General features: G+C 41.7%; 1 protein-coding gene across 2 annotated transcripts in view; it reads left to right on the plus strand.

The window, feature by feature from the left end:
- EXOC4 (exocyst complex component 4) overlaps positions 1-22,798 on the plus strand; it is a 663,660-nt gene that overhangs the window by 487,885 nt on the left and 152,977 nt on the right. For both annotated transcript variants that reach the window (XR_012642363.1, XM_074975764.1), the window contains one exon: positions 1,574-1,793. Coding sequence is in view for 1 of the 2 variants with exons in the window: in XM_074975764.1 (XP_074831865.1) it covers positions 1,574-1,793 (220 nt within the window). In the remaining variant the exon portion in view is untranslated. The remainder of the gene's footprint in view (positions 1-1,573; positions 1,794-22,798) is intronic.

Below are 22,798 nucleotides of genomic sequence, written 5' to 3' on the forward strand. Positions count from 1 at the left end.
CAGCCACCCAGGAGAGATTCAGATGTGGCCTCGTTTATTAGCAGAGCGCCCACAGCTGGCAGTATTTGTTTCTACTGGTAGTGCATGTCCACACATGCCTTGCTGCATGTAATAAAATTTCTTCTGCCCTTGAATTGAAAAAATCAAAGGAAACACTGCTTGCCATTTTCTAGCATATGAGTTTGCCATCCAATCACTTCTCTTGGGATAAAATAATAATAAATATCATATATAAAGCATTTTTTCCCTGGGATCAAACAGGTCATTAGGAGGGGGCACTGTGCCAAGTGGAAAGAGGACTGAACTTCTGCCCATAATATCTGGGTTCTATACCTGGTCTGGCTGGGTGGCTTTGAGCATGTCATGTCAGTCTTGTTTACCCTGTCTGTAAAATGGGGATAGTGACACTAACCTCTTTTGAGATCCATTGATGAAAAGAGCTATTTTACAGTGAGATGACGTTCATTATTAGAAACAAAGTGGAACATCTTTATCCTCATTTACAGAAAGGGGAACTGAGACATGGGTAGGTAAAATTATTTGCCCAAGTTTATATGCAGGTTAGAATTTTCAAAACTGACTGGTGGTTTCTGGGTGCCTCCATTTTAAGTGGATTCTCAGCAGTGCTCCCTCTAATCTCTTCCATCCATGTACAGATTTTTTCCATCCATGTGTGGAAAAAAATTATGTGCACTGTAGCATGTGGCAGACAACCTAGCTGCGAACACTCTGCTAATCAGCTGGGCAGCATTTGAATCTCACCTGAGCAGCCACAGAAGTGCACAGCTGACAGGGAGTATTCATTCTCAGCTATTTCTGAAGATCAGGAGCTTTTATTTAAGGTGTGTCAAACTGGTTGCCATCAGTCGTCTAACTGGTGATAACTCAAGGGTCCTGCCTGTATCCAGTGCACTCTCTGTGAGAACCTCCGGCCTCTGAATCTTATTACTCTTCCCCACAAGGTCCTGAGACTGACCATTAGTTGTCACACTAGTTATCTGGAGAAGAGTGCCACCTTTTTCTTTCGTAGCACAAAAGTAGACCCTCTTCTTTTCTACAGTAAACACCTCATATCCCTTCTTCCAGTAATGTTACCATTGTAGTAGCTTTGGGGCTTTATGCATGGCACATAGGTGGTGGTAATTGCTTTGTGTAGTTTACTACAAGATTACAGAAAGAATTGGAATTCATTTGCAAATTTGACACATTTAACCTCAACCTTAATGGAGATCTCAACTTTCATATGCATTACAGGGGCAATTTCCCCACCTTTAATATTCACAGGAATGGGGTACATCCTGCTTAATTTGTTTTATCAACTGATCATACTAGTGACAGGTAACCTTTTTTTTCCCCCTTTCCTTTCCTCCTTTCTCTATAAACCCTGGATTCTATTTTTGTGCCCTCCAATATCTGAAGAAATAGGTCTTACCACCAAAGTTCATGACCTAATAAATTTGTTTCTCTCCAAGTTACTACATGACTGATTGCTGTTTCTGAAGCTACAGACTAACACAGATACCCTTCTGAGACCATTAGATAACTAACTGTGGTTTCCCTTTTTATATTTTAGATTTATTCAAGAGATTGAGCATGCCCTGGGCCTGGGCCCGACCAAACAATGTCCCCTTCGGGAGTTCCTCACCATCTACATCAAGAACATTTTCCTTAATCAAGTTCTAGCAGAAATCAACAAAGAGATAGAAGGTGTCACCAAAGCATCCGATCCCCTGAAGATATTGGCCAATGCAGACACTATGAAGATACTGGGAGTCCAACGTCCTCTTCTGCAGGTAACCAAGTTGAGAACTTTGCAAGTGATACCCTGATATCATGTGCCTGTGGCTATAGGAACATCAGAAGCACCGTACTGTTTTTTAGAGAGAAGTTTCACAAACTACGCATGCACTCAAATATGGGTACCCTTAATTCGTTGGCTTTGATCTGTGTACTGTTCTGTACTCACTAACTTCTGCATTTGTGTGTGGAAGGAGGCAGCTACCAACCATGACACACTATCTCCCTCATTGTCCCCAGCTCTGTCTTCCTCAGTCACTGTTGTTTGATGCCCCTGGTGCTGGTTGGAATTACTTCTTTCCGTCCACTTCATTCCAAAACCACCTTTCACTGGAGTGTTGCTCCACTTGCATATTTCCCCACTGTCCCCAACATCCATGTAGGAAGTTAAAGTTATGTTTTGCCTATGCAGGAGAGATGATAATGACATAATAAAATGTGCAGTTACTGGCATCTCTCCGATGTCACCCATTATAATTCTCTCATGCAGTGCTAGGGCTTCCTGAGCCGTAGGGTGGCACTTTCACAAGAAGTCCAGACGATACAATCATCTGATAAACAGCATATTCATCATGAAGTATTGTTACCAGCTTTCTTAAAATATTGGCGATAAGGTTCTGAGGTTGGTTTGTTTGTTTGTTTTTAAATACAGTATTATGTTTCATCTGACATTTGAAAACTGGGGAAGCTTGCAAATCTTAGAAGATTTCCAGCTGACTAAACAGCACTTTATTAAGAAATTTGGCTTAAAGGTTACAATATTTAAATTGGGGCTTGCTTCATTGGAACAGTTTTTTATCAGTCTTATGAAGCCCAGTAGGGATTACAGTAAACCTATGTCTCCTTACTTTGGTAGTAAAACATTAGTGCAGAAACCCACACAGGGATCTGGTGTGGTGACTATAGCACAGGACTGGGAGATCAGAACTAACCCTGGCTCTGATATTGACATTTCTTGTGGTCTTGGTCAAGTAACTTAACCTCTCTGCTTCACTTATGCCATCTATAAAATGGACATATTACTTTTTCACATGACCGCGTATGCTGTAACTACAGGAGTGCAGGGTGCTGCTACACCTCCTGGCACGAAGCAGTTTCCATCATATGTATCAGATACAGTTTGGTTCGATGACTCAGCATCACTGTTCCCTGGAAATAGAGATGGTTGGTTATGGGCAGCGAAATCCTGTGAGACTTGACTTTCAGTAGCTAGTGGAAAATCACATTTCAAGCCTGGTCTGTTGTCTTCCAAGGCAGACAAACTGTATTAAAAGTGAAATAAAAAGACCCAATATAAGGCAGAAGGGTTTTAATCGAAGGCTAGATGGCTTGAAACATCACCATTAGTGAAGTCCATTTGAGTTGTATAGGGAAAATGCAGTTTATTTGTGTAGTCATTTCTTCAGCACCTTGCTCTTTTCCATGGATAACTTTTGCTGAGAATTAGAATGGATAAGAATCACAAGTCAGTCTGCCCAAGCAGGAACTGATAATTCTATTTTCATGTCAGAGTTTAGACTTTGGATCAGGGCCATTGGAGCTATTAACCGTACAATTTGTTTTGGATTCTTAGAAAGATGATCTACATGAGATATATCCTGCTTCTTCTTAGCCATGTGAAATTGTTAAATTATACCAATAAATTTGCTTAAGGGCTGTTTGAGATTGAAGAGCTGGACTAGCTTGTGATTTCTCATTCAGTCCATGTAATTTGTTTCACATGATGGCTATGACTCCTTTTGAACCAGAATTATTCTTGGTCAAGATGTTCCTGTGACCTCTGGTTTGAGCATTCTGAACATATATTATCCAAGGGTAGTTCTATTAGGAGAGAAGAAATATTTCTCCATTTTCGAACTAAGCATGCCAAACAGACCAATAAAATATGATTTTATGTTTTAAATTAATTCGTTGTTGTCACCAGGTTGACAACCCTGAAGCCTGTTAGCCCCAGAATAGGTCCTGCTCAGCTAGGCAACTGCAGTTCAAACTTCCCTTGCGTCTATCTGCATACATTTTTGGATCATTGGCCAAAATATTCCATCTGTGTGGCCAGTGAATAATCCAGTAACCACACCCTGTCAGTCCTTAGTACCATGAGTAAGGCTGGCCACACAGTGTGTGTATACCTGGTAACTAAACACAGGACCCTGTGAGATGGGAAGATCACACAGCTCAGGCTCTGGCTTGAGCCCAGAAATCTGCACAGGAGTGGAACAGCCGTGCAGCTCAAGCCCCACACACGCTGGTTGTCTGACGCCATCCAGATGCAGGGGTCTCATTGCTGTGAAGACATATGCAAATGAGCGACTCATGCATGTGGTTTTATGATGGAGAGACATTCACTAGGAACTGGGTTAAGAACCAGCAACTCCCTTTGCTTAGTCCACCTTGACATGTTTGAACCAAAGACCCACTTAATTTACTCTTTCCACGTGCCCTGTTAATGATAGGTGACCCCTCCTCCTATTTTTTCTTCTCTCCCCTCGCTATGTATATAAATATATATATGTATATACGCACACACCTTGTATTGTCAGTTTTGCTCCAAAATCTGATGAAGTGGGTCTTACCTACAAAAGCTCATTACCTTATAATTAAATTGTTAGTCTTTAAGGTGCTACAGGACTGCTTGTGGGTGGTTTGGTTTGTTGGTTGTATTTTTTTTTTTTTTTTTGGTGAAGCTACAGACTAACACAGCTACCCCTCTGAGACTAGGGCAATAGTTTACTACCACCTTAATCCACTATATCCCTCTCACATTAACAAAGTAATTCTATGATTAAGCTAAAAATGTTGCAGTGGCCCATTAAAAAAAGTGCTCTTAATTATGAACAGGGCCCCATATTTACTTTTTAGCCAGTATTCTGAAGTCAAATGGAAGATTAAAACTCCTTTTTAGTACTGGCATGAATGAACAATTAAATTATTTTCAAGTATTGTGCATTAAATTTTATACTACAGTTCAAAGTTTCTTTAAAACCTCGTTTCCTGTTCCCATGGGCTGTGGCCACGGTTGGCCAAAACTTCAAAATGGCCAGGCTTATGGCTAAATCGGAGGATACTAATGAGGTGTTTAAATGAATATTCAGCACCTCATTAGCATGCTGCCAGCTGCGGCACTTTGAAAGTGCCGCGTTTCAATCATGCGTGGCTTGGCTACATTGGGGGGTCCTTTTTGAAAGGACCCTGCACATTTTGAAATCTGTCCAATAGGCTTTCGAAATCAGCTGATAAGAATAAGGGGATTTCGAAGTCTGCAGGGTCCTTTTGAAAAGGCCCCCAGTGTAGCCAAGCCACGCGCAATTGAAACCCAGCACTTTCGAAGTGCCACGGACAGCAGCATGCTAATGAAGTGCTGAATATTCTTTTCAGCACCTCATTAGTATCCTCCGATTTGCCCATTAGCATGGCCATTTTGAAGTTTTGGCCAAGTGTGGCCACAGCCATGCTGTCAACATCAAATATATTAGATCTTTTCAGCAAGGAGGCCACTACAAACAATGACTTTGGTTTCATGGTTTCTAGCCAGTGAAAAGTTTCTTCCTATTGTAACACCAGAGCTATACCATACAAACCAAACTGGAATCAGCCTTCAAGGGATATGCATTTACTACCTTGTATCATAGAAGCATTATTTGTTGTATGTGGTAGGGCTTAAGAGTTTCGGACAAAGGGCTCATTGCTGAAAATCTTGTTCAGATCTCCCTCATAAAATCAGAGTGCACAGCTGCTTGCTGGATAATAACTTGCATGAGATAATTATCTCATTGCCTGGACTGATTATTCAATATGCTAAGCTAAGTCACTGCTGGGATCACTTGTGACTTTCCTGAGGAAACATTACCAACATTAATGGCATGTTGTTTTCATCTTGTCAAATTATGGCATGTTAATAAGAAGAATGGTCACAGTGAGTGGCATTCAGCTGGCCACCAGTGGTGGCATTTGCACACAATGGTTCGAAGTGGCTTTCTTTATTAATAGTGTAAAATATTAGTCTTCCTTGAGGTCTACTTGCAGTACTTATCAAAATCTGTTAGAATACAATTGTGACTGATTAATTGCATTTCTTGCTTATTACAAGAGTGAACATAACTTTGAGGCAGTACATGTGATTTTAATCAATACATTTTAATAATATTTACCAATGATACTGTGCTTCAAGAATATCATAGTGATTTGCAAATAGTTACACCTTGTGTGGCAGGTGACATCCACTTTTGCAGGTGGGAGAAATAATCAAAACAATAAAAGAGGTTGAAATATGTTCAAGGTCCTATTCTGAGTAGCAGCAGATGTTTTACATAGAACCCAGGGGTCTTGTTCCCTAGTCTCCTGTCTAAACCAGGCAAAACTCCCTTTAAAAGGAGGCTCCTCCCATTCACTTGAGTGTTCCTGTAAACTGATTCTTGCACCCTCAGAACACCGCTACTTCTTCTGGAAGTGTTTATGCTTTGCACTGACCTAGATCTTATGACCACAATGTGGTCTGCATGCTATTGCTAATTTAAAGCAAAATGTTACAATAATTAGTTCATTTTATTTTAAAAAATAAGTTCACATTTGGTAAAGCATAGATGGGGGAATGAAATGAGTTGAGAAGTTCACAAGGACTGGCATGGCATCTGGTTGAATGGTTTTATTTATGCCCAGTAAAGGAATATTCCTTCCCTCCATCACCCAATAACAGTAGGCTCAGCTTCTTCAACCATTCCCATTAAAGTGATTCAAACTTGACTAAAAAGGGGACAGCAGTAGGAATGGGTGTAGAGGCCAGTCTCTATTGTCCATTCAGTCCTGACTCTCCTCCTGAGACTGTCAGTTAATTAAATGTCTAGAGATACTTGATTAACTACTTAGGTCAGAGGTCTGCAACCAGAATAGCGAGAGGAGCTATTTTTTCAAATTCACTTACAAAATCAATACTACAAGCGCCACAATGAGTGTGACTACAAGACAGTCCTTAATAAGTAATGTCAAACCATACTTCTTGTAACCCCCATTATAAGAATAGCACACGCAGAATGGTTTGGACCAATTAGAAAGTTTAAGTTATTTTCACCCCTGGGTTGGAGAGCAAATGAAGACAAAGAAAATGCTGCACCTGGAGATAGGCTCTTAAGCAGGAAGGAGCAATGTTCGCATCAGCCCTCCATCCCCTACCCCCAGTTCCCAGGATTTACTCCCTCAGACGCCAGGAAGATGAGTGAGATTCCACAGGACTGAAGAAAGGCAAATATGGAGTCCATCTATATAAAGCAAATTAAGGGTAACCTAACAAAATGATTTATTAGGTGATGAGCTTTCATGGGACAGGCACGCTTCTGTTACTAAGGATAACCTAGGCAATTACAGATCAGTCACCTTAACTTCAGTACCAGGCAAGATGATAGACCAAATAAATAAGCAATTAGTTTTTCACATATTTAGTAGGTAGACTGAGAAGACTTGGGGGTGGTTTAATAGCAGCCTCCAACTTCCTGAAGGGGTGCCCTAAAGAGGATGGAGAGAAACTGTTCTCAGTGGTGACAGTTGGCAGAACAAGGAGCAATGGTCTGAAGTTACAGAGGGAGAGAAGTGGGTTTGATATTAGGAAAAACTACTTCACCAGGAGGGTGGTGAAGCACTGGAATGCGTGGCCTGGAGAGATGGTGGATTCTCCATCCCTATAGGTTTTAAAGTCCCAGCTTGACAAGGTCCTGGGCAGGATGACTTTGTGGGAGTTCATCCTGCTTAAACAGGGGGCTGGACTAAATGACCTGCTTAGGTCCCTTCCAGCCCCATGATTCTAAAGCCGTGTCTACACGTGCACGCTACTTCAAAGTAGCGGCACTAACTTTGAAATAGCGCCCGTCACGGCTACATGTGTTGGCTGCTATTTCGATGTTAACATCAACGTTAGGCGGCGAGACGTCGAAGCCGCTAACCCCATGAGGGGATGGGAATAGCACCCTACTCCGATGTTCAACGTCGAAGTAGGGCACGTGTAGTCGTTGCGCGTCCCGCAACTTCGAAATAGCGGGGTCCGCCATGGCGGCCATCAGCTGAGGGGTTGAGAGACGCTCTCTCTCCAGCCCCTGCGGGGCTCTATGGTCACCGTGGGCAGCAGCCCTTAGCCCAGGGCTTCTGGCTGCTGCTGCTGCAGCTGGGAATCCATGCTGCATGCACAGGGTCTGCAACCAGTTGTCGACTCTGTGTATCTTGTGCTGTTTAGTGCAACTGTGTCTGGGAGGGGCCCTTTAAGGGAGCGGCTTGCTGTTGAGTCCGCCCTGTGACCCTGTCTGCAGCTGTGCCTGGCACCCTTATTTCGATGTGTGCTACTTTGGCGTGTAGACGTTCCCTCGCAGCGCCTATTTCGATGTGGTGCTGTGCAACGTCGATATTGAACATCGACGTTGCCAGCCCTGGAGGACGTGTAGACGTTATTCATCGAAATAGGCTACTTCGATGTAGGCTTCTCGTGTAGACGTAGCCTAAAGGTGATAATTAATGGCCAGTGTGGGTTTGTCAACAAGAAATCATGTTAAACTAAATTAATAGCTGTCTATGTCAGAGTGACAGCCTTGCGGATGGGGGAAGTGGTAAATGTAGTCTGTCTCAAGTACAGTAAGGCTTTTGATGCTGTCCTGCATGACCTTCTCATAAACAAATTAAAAAAATACAACCTAGGTAGAGCTAAATACAAGCTAGATGGAGCTATTTTAAGGTGGGTACATAATTGTTTGGAAAATTATTTGCAGTCAGGCTGGACAGGCACACCAGTGTGGTCTTGCCGTGATCGGTTCTGGATTCAGTCTGTTTGATATCTTCATCAGTGACTTAGATATTAGCACCAAGAATATGCTTACAGTGTTTTCAGACAATCTCAGGCTGAGAGGGGTTGCAAGTGGATAGGACTGAAATTGAAAATGATTTGGACAACCTGCAGAAATGGCCTGAAGTAAATAGGATGAAAAATCAATCAAGACAAATGCAAAGTACTCCACTTAGGAAGGAGCAATTGATTGCACATATACAAAATGGGAAATGACTGCCTAGGAAGACGTTCTGAAGAAAGAGATCTAAGTGGTCATAGTAGATCACAAGCTGAATATGAGTCAGCAGTGTTAACACTGTCACAATAAAAAGCAGACAGCATTCTGGGATACATCAACCAGGATTGTTGTAAGCAAGACACGAACAGTAATTTTTTCAGTCTACTTTGCACTGATTAGGCTTTAATTGGAATATGGTGTCCAGTTCTGGGTGTCATGTGTCAGGAAAGATGTGGACAAATTGGGGAAAAAAAGAAGTCCAGAGAAGAGCAAAAAAAAAAAAAATTATAAAAGGCCTAAAAAACATAAATCTCTAAATCTGTATTTTTTAGTGTACTAACAGTTTAGCTTATAGGTGCATCATACTAGTACCTTAAGTGTGATAATGACATTAAGTAGGTTTGCAATTGTTTTTATGGTGGTACAATTTACAGCTTTAACTTTGTGACTTTGAGTCAGGTCATTAAAATTAATTTAAACATAGTTTAAATCTGACTTCCCCCAGTTGGAAGAGAAGAGTTGTTGTGGCTTTTGGTGTTTGGCAAGCTGTGGCTGGAAAAGAATCGAGCTTTGCACTTTGAGGGACTGTTTTAGGGTGATGACCGTTTCTGTCTGTTTTGATCTTTTGGCTGCAGGACTCCTTGGTGAATAAGCAGGAGAGAGGTAATGGTTTATGACACATTCCCTGACAGAGACTGAACTGCATTAGCACTCTGTCAATCTGATCTTTCAAGAGCTGCTGGTTTTGAAACCTATTTGACTTTACTCACTATCAAAGGCATCTTCAGTTTGAATGCTGTGCATAGGATGTGGAGCAATCCGTCAAGGAGACGGAAATGACTGGATTCCAGATCTGAAACCAGCCAGAGCAGCTGCATTTAGGGAATAGCAAAAGTGCTTATTGTGTGAGGTTGCCCTCGGAGCTGGTATGGGCATGAAGGGAAGACTGTTGCATCTTTGTGAATTTTGAGGTATCTCTTGTTTTTCTGATAGTTCATTTGATAACTGGAGACTATAACCAAAGCAGAGAGAGTCACTCCACTTGTCACGCAGCAGAGATGGCTTTGGGGGTGGTAGCCAACGTCCTCTTCTTTGACCTACAAATTTATCAACTCATTATCAGTTTATCTCTGAACAAGTCTATCAGCATTTCTGCTTTCTTAAGGCCTCTGCTTCAGAGGTCCTGTGACCTAAGCAAGGGAACTAGGGGGAGCATTTCTCTTTTCTGTTGATAGTTCTTTTTATAGCAGCTACAGAAACTCTACGTGTGTTTTCCTCTGGATCCTTCCCAGTTTTGTTTACATGTTATATCTTTGTGATCCTGTAGCTATTGTGTGTATACCGTTGTCTTTGGCTTCTCCAGAAGTTGGTGGGAGTTTCATAGGCATGACAGTTTAAGAATAAAGACTATAGTACTTAATCAGTAAGGTGTGAAACATTCCTGAGATGCTGAGCACTATCAGCTCCTGCTAACTTAATTGAGACTTGAAAAGGGCTCAGTACACTAGAGGATTAAGTCCTTAGTGAGGACTTTACCACAGCAGCAGTTACAATATACATCCTCACAACAGACTGAGTGGCTGTTTTTAGTGACAATTCCTTGAGCATTCGCTAGGCCAGTAAAAGCACTACAACTTCCTCATAGATTGTGTTATTTATTTGTTTTCCCACACATTCTGGCTTTGCTAGCAGTTGCTTTTGACACTTCGTTTATCCCCAACTTTTCATCTGCCCCAGCCTTGGACAAAGGCATTGATTGATTATTTTAATTAGTAAAACAGCACAGACAGGCTGCCTTCACAGGGTAAATATTGCACTCATAAATCTTCATTTTGCCTCCTCTGCTGAGCCCACATGGTTGGTGTCACTAATCGCCGCCATCGTCGTTATGGCCGTCGAAAAAGTCATTTGGCTTGGTCATGCTCATATTTGTTTGCAGATGGCTTGTTTTATTTGCTACCTTGTTAAATAAAAAATGGCCTTTTCCTTAAATTTGGGGTGCAGAAGATGATCATTAACTGATCATCGGTGCTAGCACAGGTCTTTTGAAAAGTACTTGCTGGGATTTTAGTTAGAACTGTATCAGTAATCCCCACCACTCATCCATTCTTCCAGCTATCCTTTCTCTGTATGCTTTTTCATTTTTCATCTGATGTTTTGCTTTAGCTGTGGATATCCATAACAGCAGTGTCCAGAATACCCTTAGCATTCTTTTGCAAATAACGGCAAAGACAAATGCTAATAAACTGCACTTAAAGTAAGAACATAATTCTGGGACCAGAAGGACTCTGGATCTGGGTTGCTTAACCGCAAGTTTGCTAGGAAACCTGAACTGAAATTTAAATCACCAGACAGTGATCACATCAGCACTGTTGTTCTTAGTCATAATGACTTTGTCAACAAGGTGAATAAACAACTCTCTAAATCACTTATTAGAGAATTCAGAGAAGACCCCATACTACAAGTCACACAGGTTTTAGAGATACCATTACATCCTTTCCCAAACTAGTCCCTGAAAAACCTACAATCTCATCTCTTACAAACCCACCATAGTGACCTTCTGCATGGTTCGCAAGATACACAAATGAGGGACGCAACCCAGACACAGCATATCTGGCAACAGCACTCTTAATGGAAGGAGTACCAGGACTCATGGAAACCACATCCAAACCACTTACTGCAGAAATGGCCAACTTCCTTTAAGACACTACCAACTTCCCCCAGAAGCACTGCAACTTAAACAGCCACCCCCAGCATGCTATCCTTGCCACCAAGGATGTCTTCTCTCTATTCACCGATATGCCTCGCTATAACTGCATTGTTGCCCACCTCAGTTACTTACAAGATAATGCACAAAGTTTGAAAATCCACTGTAAACACATCATCAGTCATCCATTTTATCCTAATCCACAACATCTGCACATTTAACAATGAACACTTTATTTAAACAGTGGGAACAGTCGGGGTGATAGGATGGTTGCCCAGTGTGTGACAAACTTTATAGGTTCTCTCAAGGAAGAATTTCTGAAAAAATATGCCACAAAACCAGCAGGATACCTGAGATGATATTTACCTGAGATTTATCCTCTGGACAAACAACCTGAACAGAAATTTCCACCACAAGTTCGACAACCATCTCTATGTTATCAATCTCTTTCAACAAAACTCCACCCATCCCAACTTTTTACAAATGACTATGTATAAAAAGCCAACCAGTCATGACACATATATTCACAAATCTAGCAAACGCCCCCGATGCACTAAGAATTCTGGTATTTGCTGCCCAGCTCTCAGACACCACAGAATTTCATCCTAAGGCCAGGGTCTACAGCCAAAATAGCGAGAAGAGACATTTTCATCAAATTCAGTTACAAAATCAACACTTTAAGAGCCCCAATGCATGTGAATATGAGACACTCCGTAATAAATAACGTCAAACTGTACTTCAACTACTACTAGAAATTGCTTAATTGCTTCTAGCTTAATTAGACTTTTTGTAACAAGGATGAAATTGTTTTTGTCCCATCTAGTAAACAAACTACATTAAACCCGTGCTAATGAGTGGTCCACAGGGAGAAATGATTTCTAATCATTTTTGTCACCAATGGGTGAGGCTACTTCAGACCGTATTGTTTTGCCTCGTTAATTATAGGAGCCAGGGCTATGGTGATGAGAAGTGCCACCCTTTCTGCTTTTGAAAAACACGCCTATACCCACCCTTGCTCACTGTTCACGAGCTACGCCCTCGCCATCTATTTCCTTAAAGTCAAGCTCCTTGAGTCCTGTTTTGCCATGAACACCTTCTCTGCACTCTCTGATTGCTTCTCATTTTAGCCCCTTCCTTGTCTCCAGTTCATTCCAGCTCCATCAGCAAGGCAGGGAGAGAGTCTGCAATGCAAATGTAGATCAAAGGAGTGGCATATTTGCAAAACAAAAGGGGGTAGGGGGAAGGAAGTGGTGGTGGGGTGGTGTTTACAGTTAGCCTGATGTAAAGGTCCAACGTCCAGATGCAACTTTTTCTGTTGCATCCCTTTCTTTCACACACTCTTGATGGAGAAGGAGGATGGGAGAGGAGAGGGGGCCACACAAGTACATAAACAAGGAGAGAGCAGCGCTATGCGTTGAGAGGCAAAGCACATCTCTGGATACAGATTTGGCTCGCTACTTTCCTGGCAGACATTTGGCTAGAGCTGATGCTAACACTGGCAGCACTTCCATTGTGGCCCAGGTCACTTGGCCTCTCAAGCAAACCCCAAGGCCAGTGGCTAGCGGGGGTGTGTGTGTGTGTGGCTCTTCTTTTGCCTGTAAATGAGCCCTGATCCTGGGCCTCCACTGGGAGAATGTTTCCGAATCCCCCTTGACCCCCGAGCTGCCAGTTCACTTACAAGCTGGGAACTGCACCTGACAAACAGCAGGAGTTTCAGTAGCCCCAGTGCTCCTCTCCGCCAGTGCACAAGCCACCCAGTGAGAGGGCAGCGACTGCCCTTTGAGCCCCAGGGCCCAGCTTGCACGCCTGCAACTCTGTGCACAGCTGCTCCCAGCCTGACCCTTCACCAGCTTGTCACACCGGAGCACCCTCTACGGACAGCAGCAGCCGTGCATCCCGATGGCAAATCTGTGCACATGGTCCACTGGGGATGGGCTTGGAGGCTTGGATGCTTGGAGGCTTGGATGGGCTTGGAGGCCTGGCGCAGTGCGGCTCAGCCCCCTGTGCCCTGGAGAAAGGCTCAGGGATGGAGTCGGGAGGGAGAGGAGTGGCTGAGACAGGAGGCTCTGGGGGAGAGGGGAAGAGTGGGAGTGGCCAACTGAAGTGTCAAGCCCAGAGCGGTGGGCAGTTTTTAACCCAGCCTAGCTCCCCACTTCCCTAGCACTGCTTCCTCGCCGAGTGCTACCCTTTCTCTCCCGTCGTCATTGCAGTTGGCAGCAGGGCTCCGAGCTGTAAGAGGAGTCAGCAGTGGCAGCACTTGGAGCTGCAATTGACTCCTTAAAGAGCTGCAGGTTGCCAACCCCTGTCCTAAGAGAATGTCTGGGCTACACACCTAAACACACTTCAAACCACCTTCACTGAACAGTGACACCTTCTGCTCACGCCCCAAAGAAGTTGATCACATCATGCAACAGGCCACCCAAATGCCCTGGGAGAATCTTATTCAAAGGAACCAAAACGACCTCTGCACACCTTGGCTTATCACACTGCAACCCCACACAGGAACACATGTAGGGTATCATCAAACAATTACAACTCACATAGGGACCACATCCTGAAATAAACCTTCTCTGAACCCTCTCTTCTGGCCTTCAAATAATACCTTCCCCTTCCCATCCTCAATAAATTCATAATCAGAAGCATGCTGCCCATAGATTAGGACACACTTACTCAAAATGGCACCAGTCTTTTCCAGATCAACAAATGCAAAACCTTCAGACGTATCTCCACTGTTCCAACACATATTGCTCCAACACGTTTTTCAAGACCCATAGATCCTACACGTGTCAATCACAGTATAGGTTGTATCTCATCCAGGGAACTAGATGCTTCAAAAATAATTATGTGAGTGAAACTAGTCAGTCGTCACTATCTTTAGAGAATTCACACAGAAAAAATGATAAAAGGCAAAACACTGTATTACACCAGGCAAACACTTTCCATAAAGTGATCACTCCATATGTCACCTCTCAGTCTTGGTCCTTAAAGGAAGCCTTCCTAGTACTCTCAAAAGATGATCTTGAGAACTTAAATTATTAACTTTGCTAGACACTAAAAACCATGGAGTCAATAAAGACACTGATATTATAGCTCATTACAACCATTTATAATAACCCTACTGCCAGCCAGCTTAAGTGGTCTTCTGCAGCAAGTGTGACCCTGACGTATGTTGTAAGAGTCTGTGTCAGTTTCTGTTTAACTGAGAGACACTGACTATCTGAGGAAGAACTCTGTGAAGCTCAAAAGCCTGTTCTTTCCACCAACAGAAGTTGAACCAAGAAAAATATTAGCTCACTTATTTTTTAACTCTTATATCCTAAGGGCAACATGACTACCACAACGCTAAAAAGATATAGTTGTGAAACGCTTTGATAAAGGATCCCAAGACACTACACAGAGAAGAAATGTTCCTACATTCCTGCTAGGCTCTTTTTTCTGTATTTTGAAGCATGGGCCCATTTTGCTCAGAAAGAATCACTCTGTAATTTGTAGTTTTTGAAATGTTTTCCCAGTCAGAAAAGCCACAGTGTTTTAAATAATTGGCTAATTTATTGAATTGTCAGCATTAATCCATCCTCCTTTTGAAATGTTTGAATGCTCGAAGGACTAATCCTTTTACTACACACTCATTTTTAATTCCATTTTTGTAATGGCATTATTCGCAGTGGAGTGTAATTGCAGATGTGTAATGGTGGAAAAAGAAACCATGTGCTAGCCTTTTTTGAGTTGTAAAGGACTCATTACTATTTAGCCACTAATTTCTACGCCATCCCTCGTCTTAGACATTTAATTATAGTTGTTGTAAAAACATATTTCAAAATGTGACACCTACTTCTTGTGGAGAACAAAAGGGAGATTAATCTGTTGTTAAATGGGAAAAGGTGAAGAAGCTATTTTCCATTAGAGGCCGCCCCTTCCTGACAATGTATGTTCATTGGAGTGTGAGTAGGAAGGCTGCCACCATTTTGAAGATATGGATTCATCAACAGAATAGAAAGCAGGAGAATAGACCCACAAATGCTGTGATCAAATTATTCATTTCTGCACTATGGATTTTTTCCCCTTTGGGGAATATAAAGATTCCTGGAAAGTGCATAAACTTTGCTAGCAGCTTAAAGGTTAATAATGTTCTAAATTACATCTGAAAAAATTCAGAGAAGGCTGTAAATTAAAAGTTTCCCCTTCTGTTACTAATCTGTAAATAGACCTTTTCACTTACAAATTATTGATTTTTCACTCTCACAAGGAAGAGCCTGTCAGGATGGTAATTTTTGCAAAACGATCTGCTTTTGCATAGTGATTTTTATGGATGTAAAATTCATTGGGTGTTTGATTACTGTGCATGATGGGCTTGATTCTGATCATTATGTACTTGATGTAGCTATCACTGGCTGAAATTCTCTGTCCAGTGTTATGCAGAACATGTGTATCCCTTCAAGCTTTAAAATCTATGAATCTCATGACTCTGTAATCTGAAAAAAAATCACAGTTGTCAGAGTTACAGCCAGATAAAACTGGTATAAAAAATTCAGAATGCTGCCCAGTGCTGTACTCTAGTTCTGTTAACTTTCTGTGGGCTGTAGTTCCTATGAAGGTTAGAGAGAATTAAAGGCTATCAATACAATATCCCAGATTCTGATCTCAGTTGACCTTGACATCAGTGAAATTGCATCGGATTTACGCCAGTGTACATGAGATGAGATCTCTTCTATTAACTCTAAATAATGACTAAAGATAGTTCTTTTAAACCTGAAGGGCAGAAAAAGGATTGGATGCACAGTTGCATCATGTTCCTGTCTATGTGAATAATTTAAAACTGAATTGCCATGTCTGTCTCAAGCAATTAAAAAAAAAAACAATTGGGAATAGATTTTAATGTATGTTTTGTTTCAAGGAGTGAATCATAATGTTTTGAGCTTACTGAACTAGCCATTTGCTAGTGATAATCGGGGGAGCTGGCTATCTAATTGCTCTTTATGCCTTTGGAAATCTCTTCCAGGGTATGTGATAATAGGAACTGTGAGGAAGATGGAAATGAGCATGATAAGCAAAAATATTTCTTTGGTTTAAACAGCTGTATTTTATGTTTGCTCCTTCTCTTTCATTTTGTGTTGTGCTTAAAGGGAAGCAAAGTGATGTTCATCAAATATACCTAACTGTTTCTGTCCCTCCAAAGTCAGCAATGTATATCTTTGCCTGTGACTGAGCTGGCTTGTTCATTCTTTGTCAGCGAAGATTACTTTCTTATCTTTTTTTCTGGAACTTGGAGTGCCCCTAGAGTTCTAGATGACTCTGGTACATGGAAATCTCTTTCATCACCATTTGTCTTGAAGTTTGCAAGATGTGGACGGTGCCATAATCATTTATGCTTGTGTGACCACTAGGTTGAAATATTGCAAAGCATTTTATATGCACTAATTGTTTGTAAATATAAGAAAGGTGGAGAATCAGAGGAGACCCACTTGTGTATTACACAGCCATATTACATCAGCTGATTAAAGACTGCACTGAACTGTCTATGTTCTTTTTTCGGTACAGATCAAGGTGTTGATCCCTAAATAGTCTTATATGTTTTCAATCCTGTTGTCACTACTTGAGAATTGACCTGTTTACATGTCCACATTGCCAAAATATCTGAAATTAGGAAGCTCTTGTTATTCCTTAGAGCTGAACATCTGAGGCTGTTGGTTCAGTAGGGCGTTAGTTTGATGACTTTCAGGGTGTGGTCTAAAGTTAATTTGTAAAATCTGATGCAATGTCATGTTGTAAAATCTGTACAGTCAAGCTTTTCCTTGATAATACATAATAGCTCTATTTTGAAATTCGGTGTGGTTTCTTTTAAGGTATACTTGCTATAGTTGGACTAATTTTTGTATTCTTTCCCTTAAAGGGTTTGTATTCAGGGGCCTATTAATTATGCAAAAATTAAATACAAGGTTTTGTGTAAAACCAGATCACACATGCTCCAAATTCAGGCTCCAGTGCATACGAGTACTCACAAGAGGCATACAAGTGTAAGTAGTGAAACTTGAAACATACCTAGTGCTTTTCATCTGAGGGTCTGACTTTGGAAAGGTGATGAAGTGTTGTTGTTCCCATTTTACAGTTGGGGGGGAATATAAACCACTGAATTTGAGATTGCCCAGGGCCATGAAGGAGGGCAGCAGAGATGGGAATAAATACCAGGCCTCCCAATAATCATTGGCTGTACAAACCACTAAACCACATTACCTCTAAGAAGTGTCCCAGCACAAAACAGTGTTGAGCATTCAGTGGGCATAGTGAAGTTCTCACACCTTCCTATGAATGATCTATTAGTCATGCAGGGGACGGGAAAGTAGACTACAATAATCACTGTACCTCACATTTATGTCAAATCTGTCACAGTAGTGCTAGAGGCTACAATAAGGAAATAATCAGCACTCTTGGGCAGTAATAACCTATAGTGTGCATGAGAGAGGGGGCAGCTCCCAGCAAAGCAATCTGTTAGATCAAGAATAGGCAGAGGGGATCAAACCCTACACATATTTGTGCAGCCTATCATACCAGTGAAATCTCATTTCATTAAAGAGAATTGATTGTGTGTAGGTACGTGTATTTCCTTGTCCTGGCCAAGAACCAATATCACAGACAGCCCATCTCTGTTTCCATTAAACGTTACATTCCATAGCTGATCTGTAGGGTTGCCAAGTGTACAACCAGAGGAAACAAAATATCTCACTGCAGGTTGAATATCTGTAATCTGGCACTCTGGTGTGGCAATACATATGGTCCAGAATGATGATAGTTAACCAGATGTCCATTTATGAGTGCGACCAAGTTTCCTGTAGTCCCATGAAGTTTGTTTATAGCCACCAGTCCTGGCTCTCAGTGTTCTATGCTGTTATTTAGCCCTAAATGTCTTCTAAGAGCCCAGTAAGCGAAAGGGTTAGTAATGCTGATAGACAATATTGACCCCCTCATGGGTCAGCAAATTGTCTGGGTTAGCACCAGTCAGGTCCTGAGGATGCCAGACCGGAGAACTTCAATCTGACCTTCATAATCATCCAGGAAGAGAGCAAATGCAAGTGGAAGACTAGCACGTGAATGAACTACAGCCAGTTAGGACACTGAAGGAGAGGAAAAGAACTTTCAAAGCAAAATGTGATTTGACAGGGAGCCAGCACTTAAGAGTTTAAAATAGGAGTTGATATGCTCAGACAGGTGTATGTGTGTCTGGAATGATGCGAGCTGCTGCACCCTGAATAAGCGCCATTCTAGAGATAATGTGAAACATCACTCCTAAGCAGAAATAACCTAGCCTTGGAAAAACAATAGCATTTATCAGGAGCTTCCCATTTGTTTTGCTGATCACTAGCCTGCCATCATTTCATAGCTGATAAAAAAAAAAAAAAAAAAAAAGGAATTGTACTAATGGAACTAAAAGGGTTCAGATCCCTCAGTCAGTCGAGGGCTAGACTAATGCCCATGTTTTGTGTTTGGTGATGGAATTAATAATACATTATCAAAACAGAGGAGCCTCAGGGCTGCCACATCTGCACTGACAGGGTGTGCCCCTCACCCAAGCATGTGTGATGTTTACCACTGAAGCTCCAACACCATGGGATGTGGAATATGAGCTGGTTTAGGCTGATGGAGATTATTGTGGTGGTAACTAGAGGCTCAGAATTTCTCTCTCTTATTATGGCCAAGGCAGAGGTATGTGTGTCTAGTTTCTGCCTCTTTGTGTGTAACAGGAAGCCTCTGGCAACTAGTTTGCTAAATCCCCCATCACCTGTACTCTTTACATGCTTTACTGGGCATGGCATGGAAATCTGGCAGTAGCAGAGGGAGTTGCACAGAATCTTGAGCTGTAAAGCCAGAGGCAGTAGAGACCCAACCAGGTAACTCAGCCAGATAGTTTTGGTCCCTTGATTATAAGAAATTGGGGAAATGAATGAATAGATTCACTAGCCCCCCATGATACATGTGGCTTATACCAGGGTGTGGAGGCTAATTGTACAGTAGTCTCTGGCACCTTATTCATGGAACTGAGCCTGCGGCCAGACGGTCCTTTTATAGCCTCTCACTCAAATCTTCAGTTCCTCAATGAGGTGGGATTCACAGAGGCAATAGGCTCAAAGAGCCACAATTCTGGCAAGTCACCTGCCTTTCTTTCTGAACTGTTTGATCTTTCATTTATGGATGTGCATGTGGGCGTTGTGTTGCGAAAGGGCGGGGGATGATTTAAAGCAAATTTTCTCACTGTATCATGTGGCGCTGCTCCACGTATGAATAATGAGAGAGTTTGTTGTGCCTGTGATGAGGAAAATGATTAAAATGTTTTTTAATAACTTAGCAGGAGCAAGCGTTGAAATTGCTGTAATGAAATAATGACAGGGGAGCGTCTTGCCCTGAACATATCATGACAGTGGAAAACATGGGCTTCATTGATTTCATTTTTGCTGTTAATTTCCATTCTCTGGGTTACTGTGTCATGCCTGATCATCAGCTTCACTGTTAATAATCAAGTGGAGCTTGTAGGTTCAGCTTGGTTTTAGGATGAGAGAGTCACTGAGCCTGGGAAAGTATTGTCTAATGGTCATCATATAGTCTGGCTGGATCTATTCTCTATCCACTTACTGCATTCTTTTTTTAACTCTGGTTTCATTTTGACCTTCACAATATCACCTGGCAACGAGTTCCACAGATGGACTGTCAGGTCGAGGTCCCTTCCAGTTCTAGTGTTCTATGATTCTCTGATTGTTTGGGTTAAACCTGAGGCCCTTTAATTGTGTGGGGTGACCCCTTGATTTTGTGCTATCTGAAGTAATAAATAGCACTTTCTCATCACTTGCTCCACACCATTGATGTCTTTCTTTTTAATTTTTCCTTATTAAGCTGTTCCATACTTTTAATCATTTTTACTGCCCTTCCCTGTACCTTTTCCAGTTCTAATGCATAATTTTTGAGATGGAGCGACCAGAACTGCACAGTAGTATAGAATCCTAGAAGACTAGAACTGGAAGGGACCTCAACAGGTCATCAAATTCAGATCCATGCCCTGACAGCAGGATCAAGCACCATCTGTATCATCCCTGTTAGTTAGTTATCCAAACTCTTCTTAAATATCTCCAGTGATGGAGATTCCACAACCTCCCTACGCAATTTATTCCAATGTTGAACCACCCTGACAGTTAGGGAGTTTTTCCTAATGTCTAACCTAAACGTCACTTGCTGCAATTTAAGCCCATTGCTTCTTGTCCTATCATCAGTTGGTAAGGAAAATAATTTTCCCCCCTCCCTCTTGCAACACCCTTTTAGGTACTTAAAAGCTGCTATTATGTCCCCTCTCAGCCTTCTCTTTTCCAAACTAAACAAACCCATTTCATTTAATTTTCTCTCATAGGAGATATTTGCTAGACTTTAATTATTTTAGTATTTCTTCTTTGGTCACTCTCCACTTTCTCCACATCTTTTCTAAAATGCAGCACCCAGAACTGACCACAGTACTCCAATTGTGGCCTAATCAATGCAGAGTAGAGTGGAAGAATGACTTCTCATGTCTTGCTCACAACACTCCTTTTAATACATCCCAGAACCATTTTTTATTTCTATTTGTATTTTTATTTTTATTTTGCAACTGTGTCACACTTGACTCATTTGCATTGTGGTCAGAAGAAGAAGAGGTGTGAGGAAGTGACATGCAAAAAGACACAGGTGGTGAAGCAGGGGACGAAGTTGAATTATACAGCGATTGGAAAGCTGTGTTCCATTTTTGTGTTTGACATTGACTTACTAGCTCTTTGCTCATTTACAAAATTAAATAAAAATAGAATCATAGAATGCTGACTGGAAGGGGACCTTGAGAGGTCATCGAGTCCAGCCCTCTGCCCTCGTGGCAGGACCAAGTACTGTCTAGACCATCCCTGATAGACATTTATCTAACCTGTTCTTAAATATCTCCAGAGATGGAGATTCTACAACCTCCCTAGGCAATTTATTCCAGTGTTTGACCACCCTGACAGTTAAAAACTTTTTCTTGATGTCCAACCTAAACCTCCCTTGCTGCAGTTTAAGCCCGTTGCTTCTTGTTCTATCCTCAGAGGCCAAGAAAAACAAGTTTTCTCCCTCCTCCTTATGGCACCCTTTTAGATACCTGAAAACTGCTATCTTTCTCTTCCCCCCACCCCCAGTCTTCTTTTTTCCAAACTAAACAAGCCTAATTCTTTCAGCCTTTCTTCAGAGGTCATGTTCTCTAGTCCTTTGATCATACTTGTTTCTCTTTTCTGGACCTTTTCCAATTTTTCCACGTCGTTTTTGAAATGTGGCAACCAGAACTGGACACAGTACTCCACCTGAGGCCTAACCAGTGCAGAGTAGAATGGAAGAACGACTTCTCGTGTCTTGTTCACAACACACTTGTTAATGCATCCGAGAATCACGTTTGCATTTTTTGCAACAGCATCACACTTTTGCCTCATATTTAACTTGTGATCCACTATAACCCCTAGATCCCTTTGTGCCATACTCCCTAGGCAGTCACTTCCCGTTCTGTATGTGTGAAGCTAATTGTTCCTTCCTAAGTGGAGCACTTTGCATTTGTCTTTCTTAAACTTCATCCTGTTTACTGCAGACCATTTCTCCAATTTGTCCAGATCATTTTGAATTTTGACCCTATCCTCCAAAGCACTTGCAACCCCTCCTATCTTGGTATCATCTGCAAACTTAATATGCATACTTTCTATGCCAATAGCTAAATCATTGATGAAGATATTGAACAGAACCGATCCCAATACAGACACTTGTGGAACCTATACCTTTCCAGCAGGATTGAGAACCATTAATAACTACGCTCTGAGTATGGTTATCCAGCCAGTTTTGCATCCACCTTATAGTAGCCCCATCTAAGTTGTATTTGCATAGTTTATTGATAAGAATATCATGCAAGACCGTATCAGATACCTTACTAAAGTCTATGTAAGGGAGAAGCCCACTGCTTCTCCCTTTTCCACAAGGCTTGTTATCCTATCAAAGAAAGCTATCAGATTGGTTTGACATGATTTATTCTTTGCAAATCCATGCTGGCTGTTCCCTATTAGCTGACCACCTTCCAAGTGCTTGCAGATGATTTCCTAAATTTCTTGTTCCATTATCTTTCCTGGCACAGAAGTTAAACTGACTGGTCTGTAGTTTCCTGCATTGTTCTTATTCCCCTTTTTATAGATGGGCACTATATTTGCCTTTTTCCAGTGTTCTGGAATCTCTCCTGTGATTT

The sequence above is a fragment of the Carettochelys insculpta genome, chromosome 1, assembly GCF_033958435.1.
Source record: "Carettochelys insculpta isolate YL-2023 chromosome 1, ASM3395843v1, whole genome shotgun sequence".
NCBI lineage: Eukaryota > Metazoa > Chordata > Testudines > Carettochelyidae > Carettochelys > Carettochelys insculpta.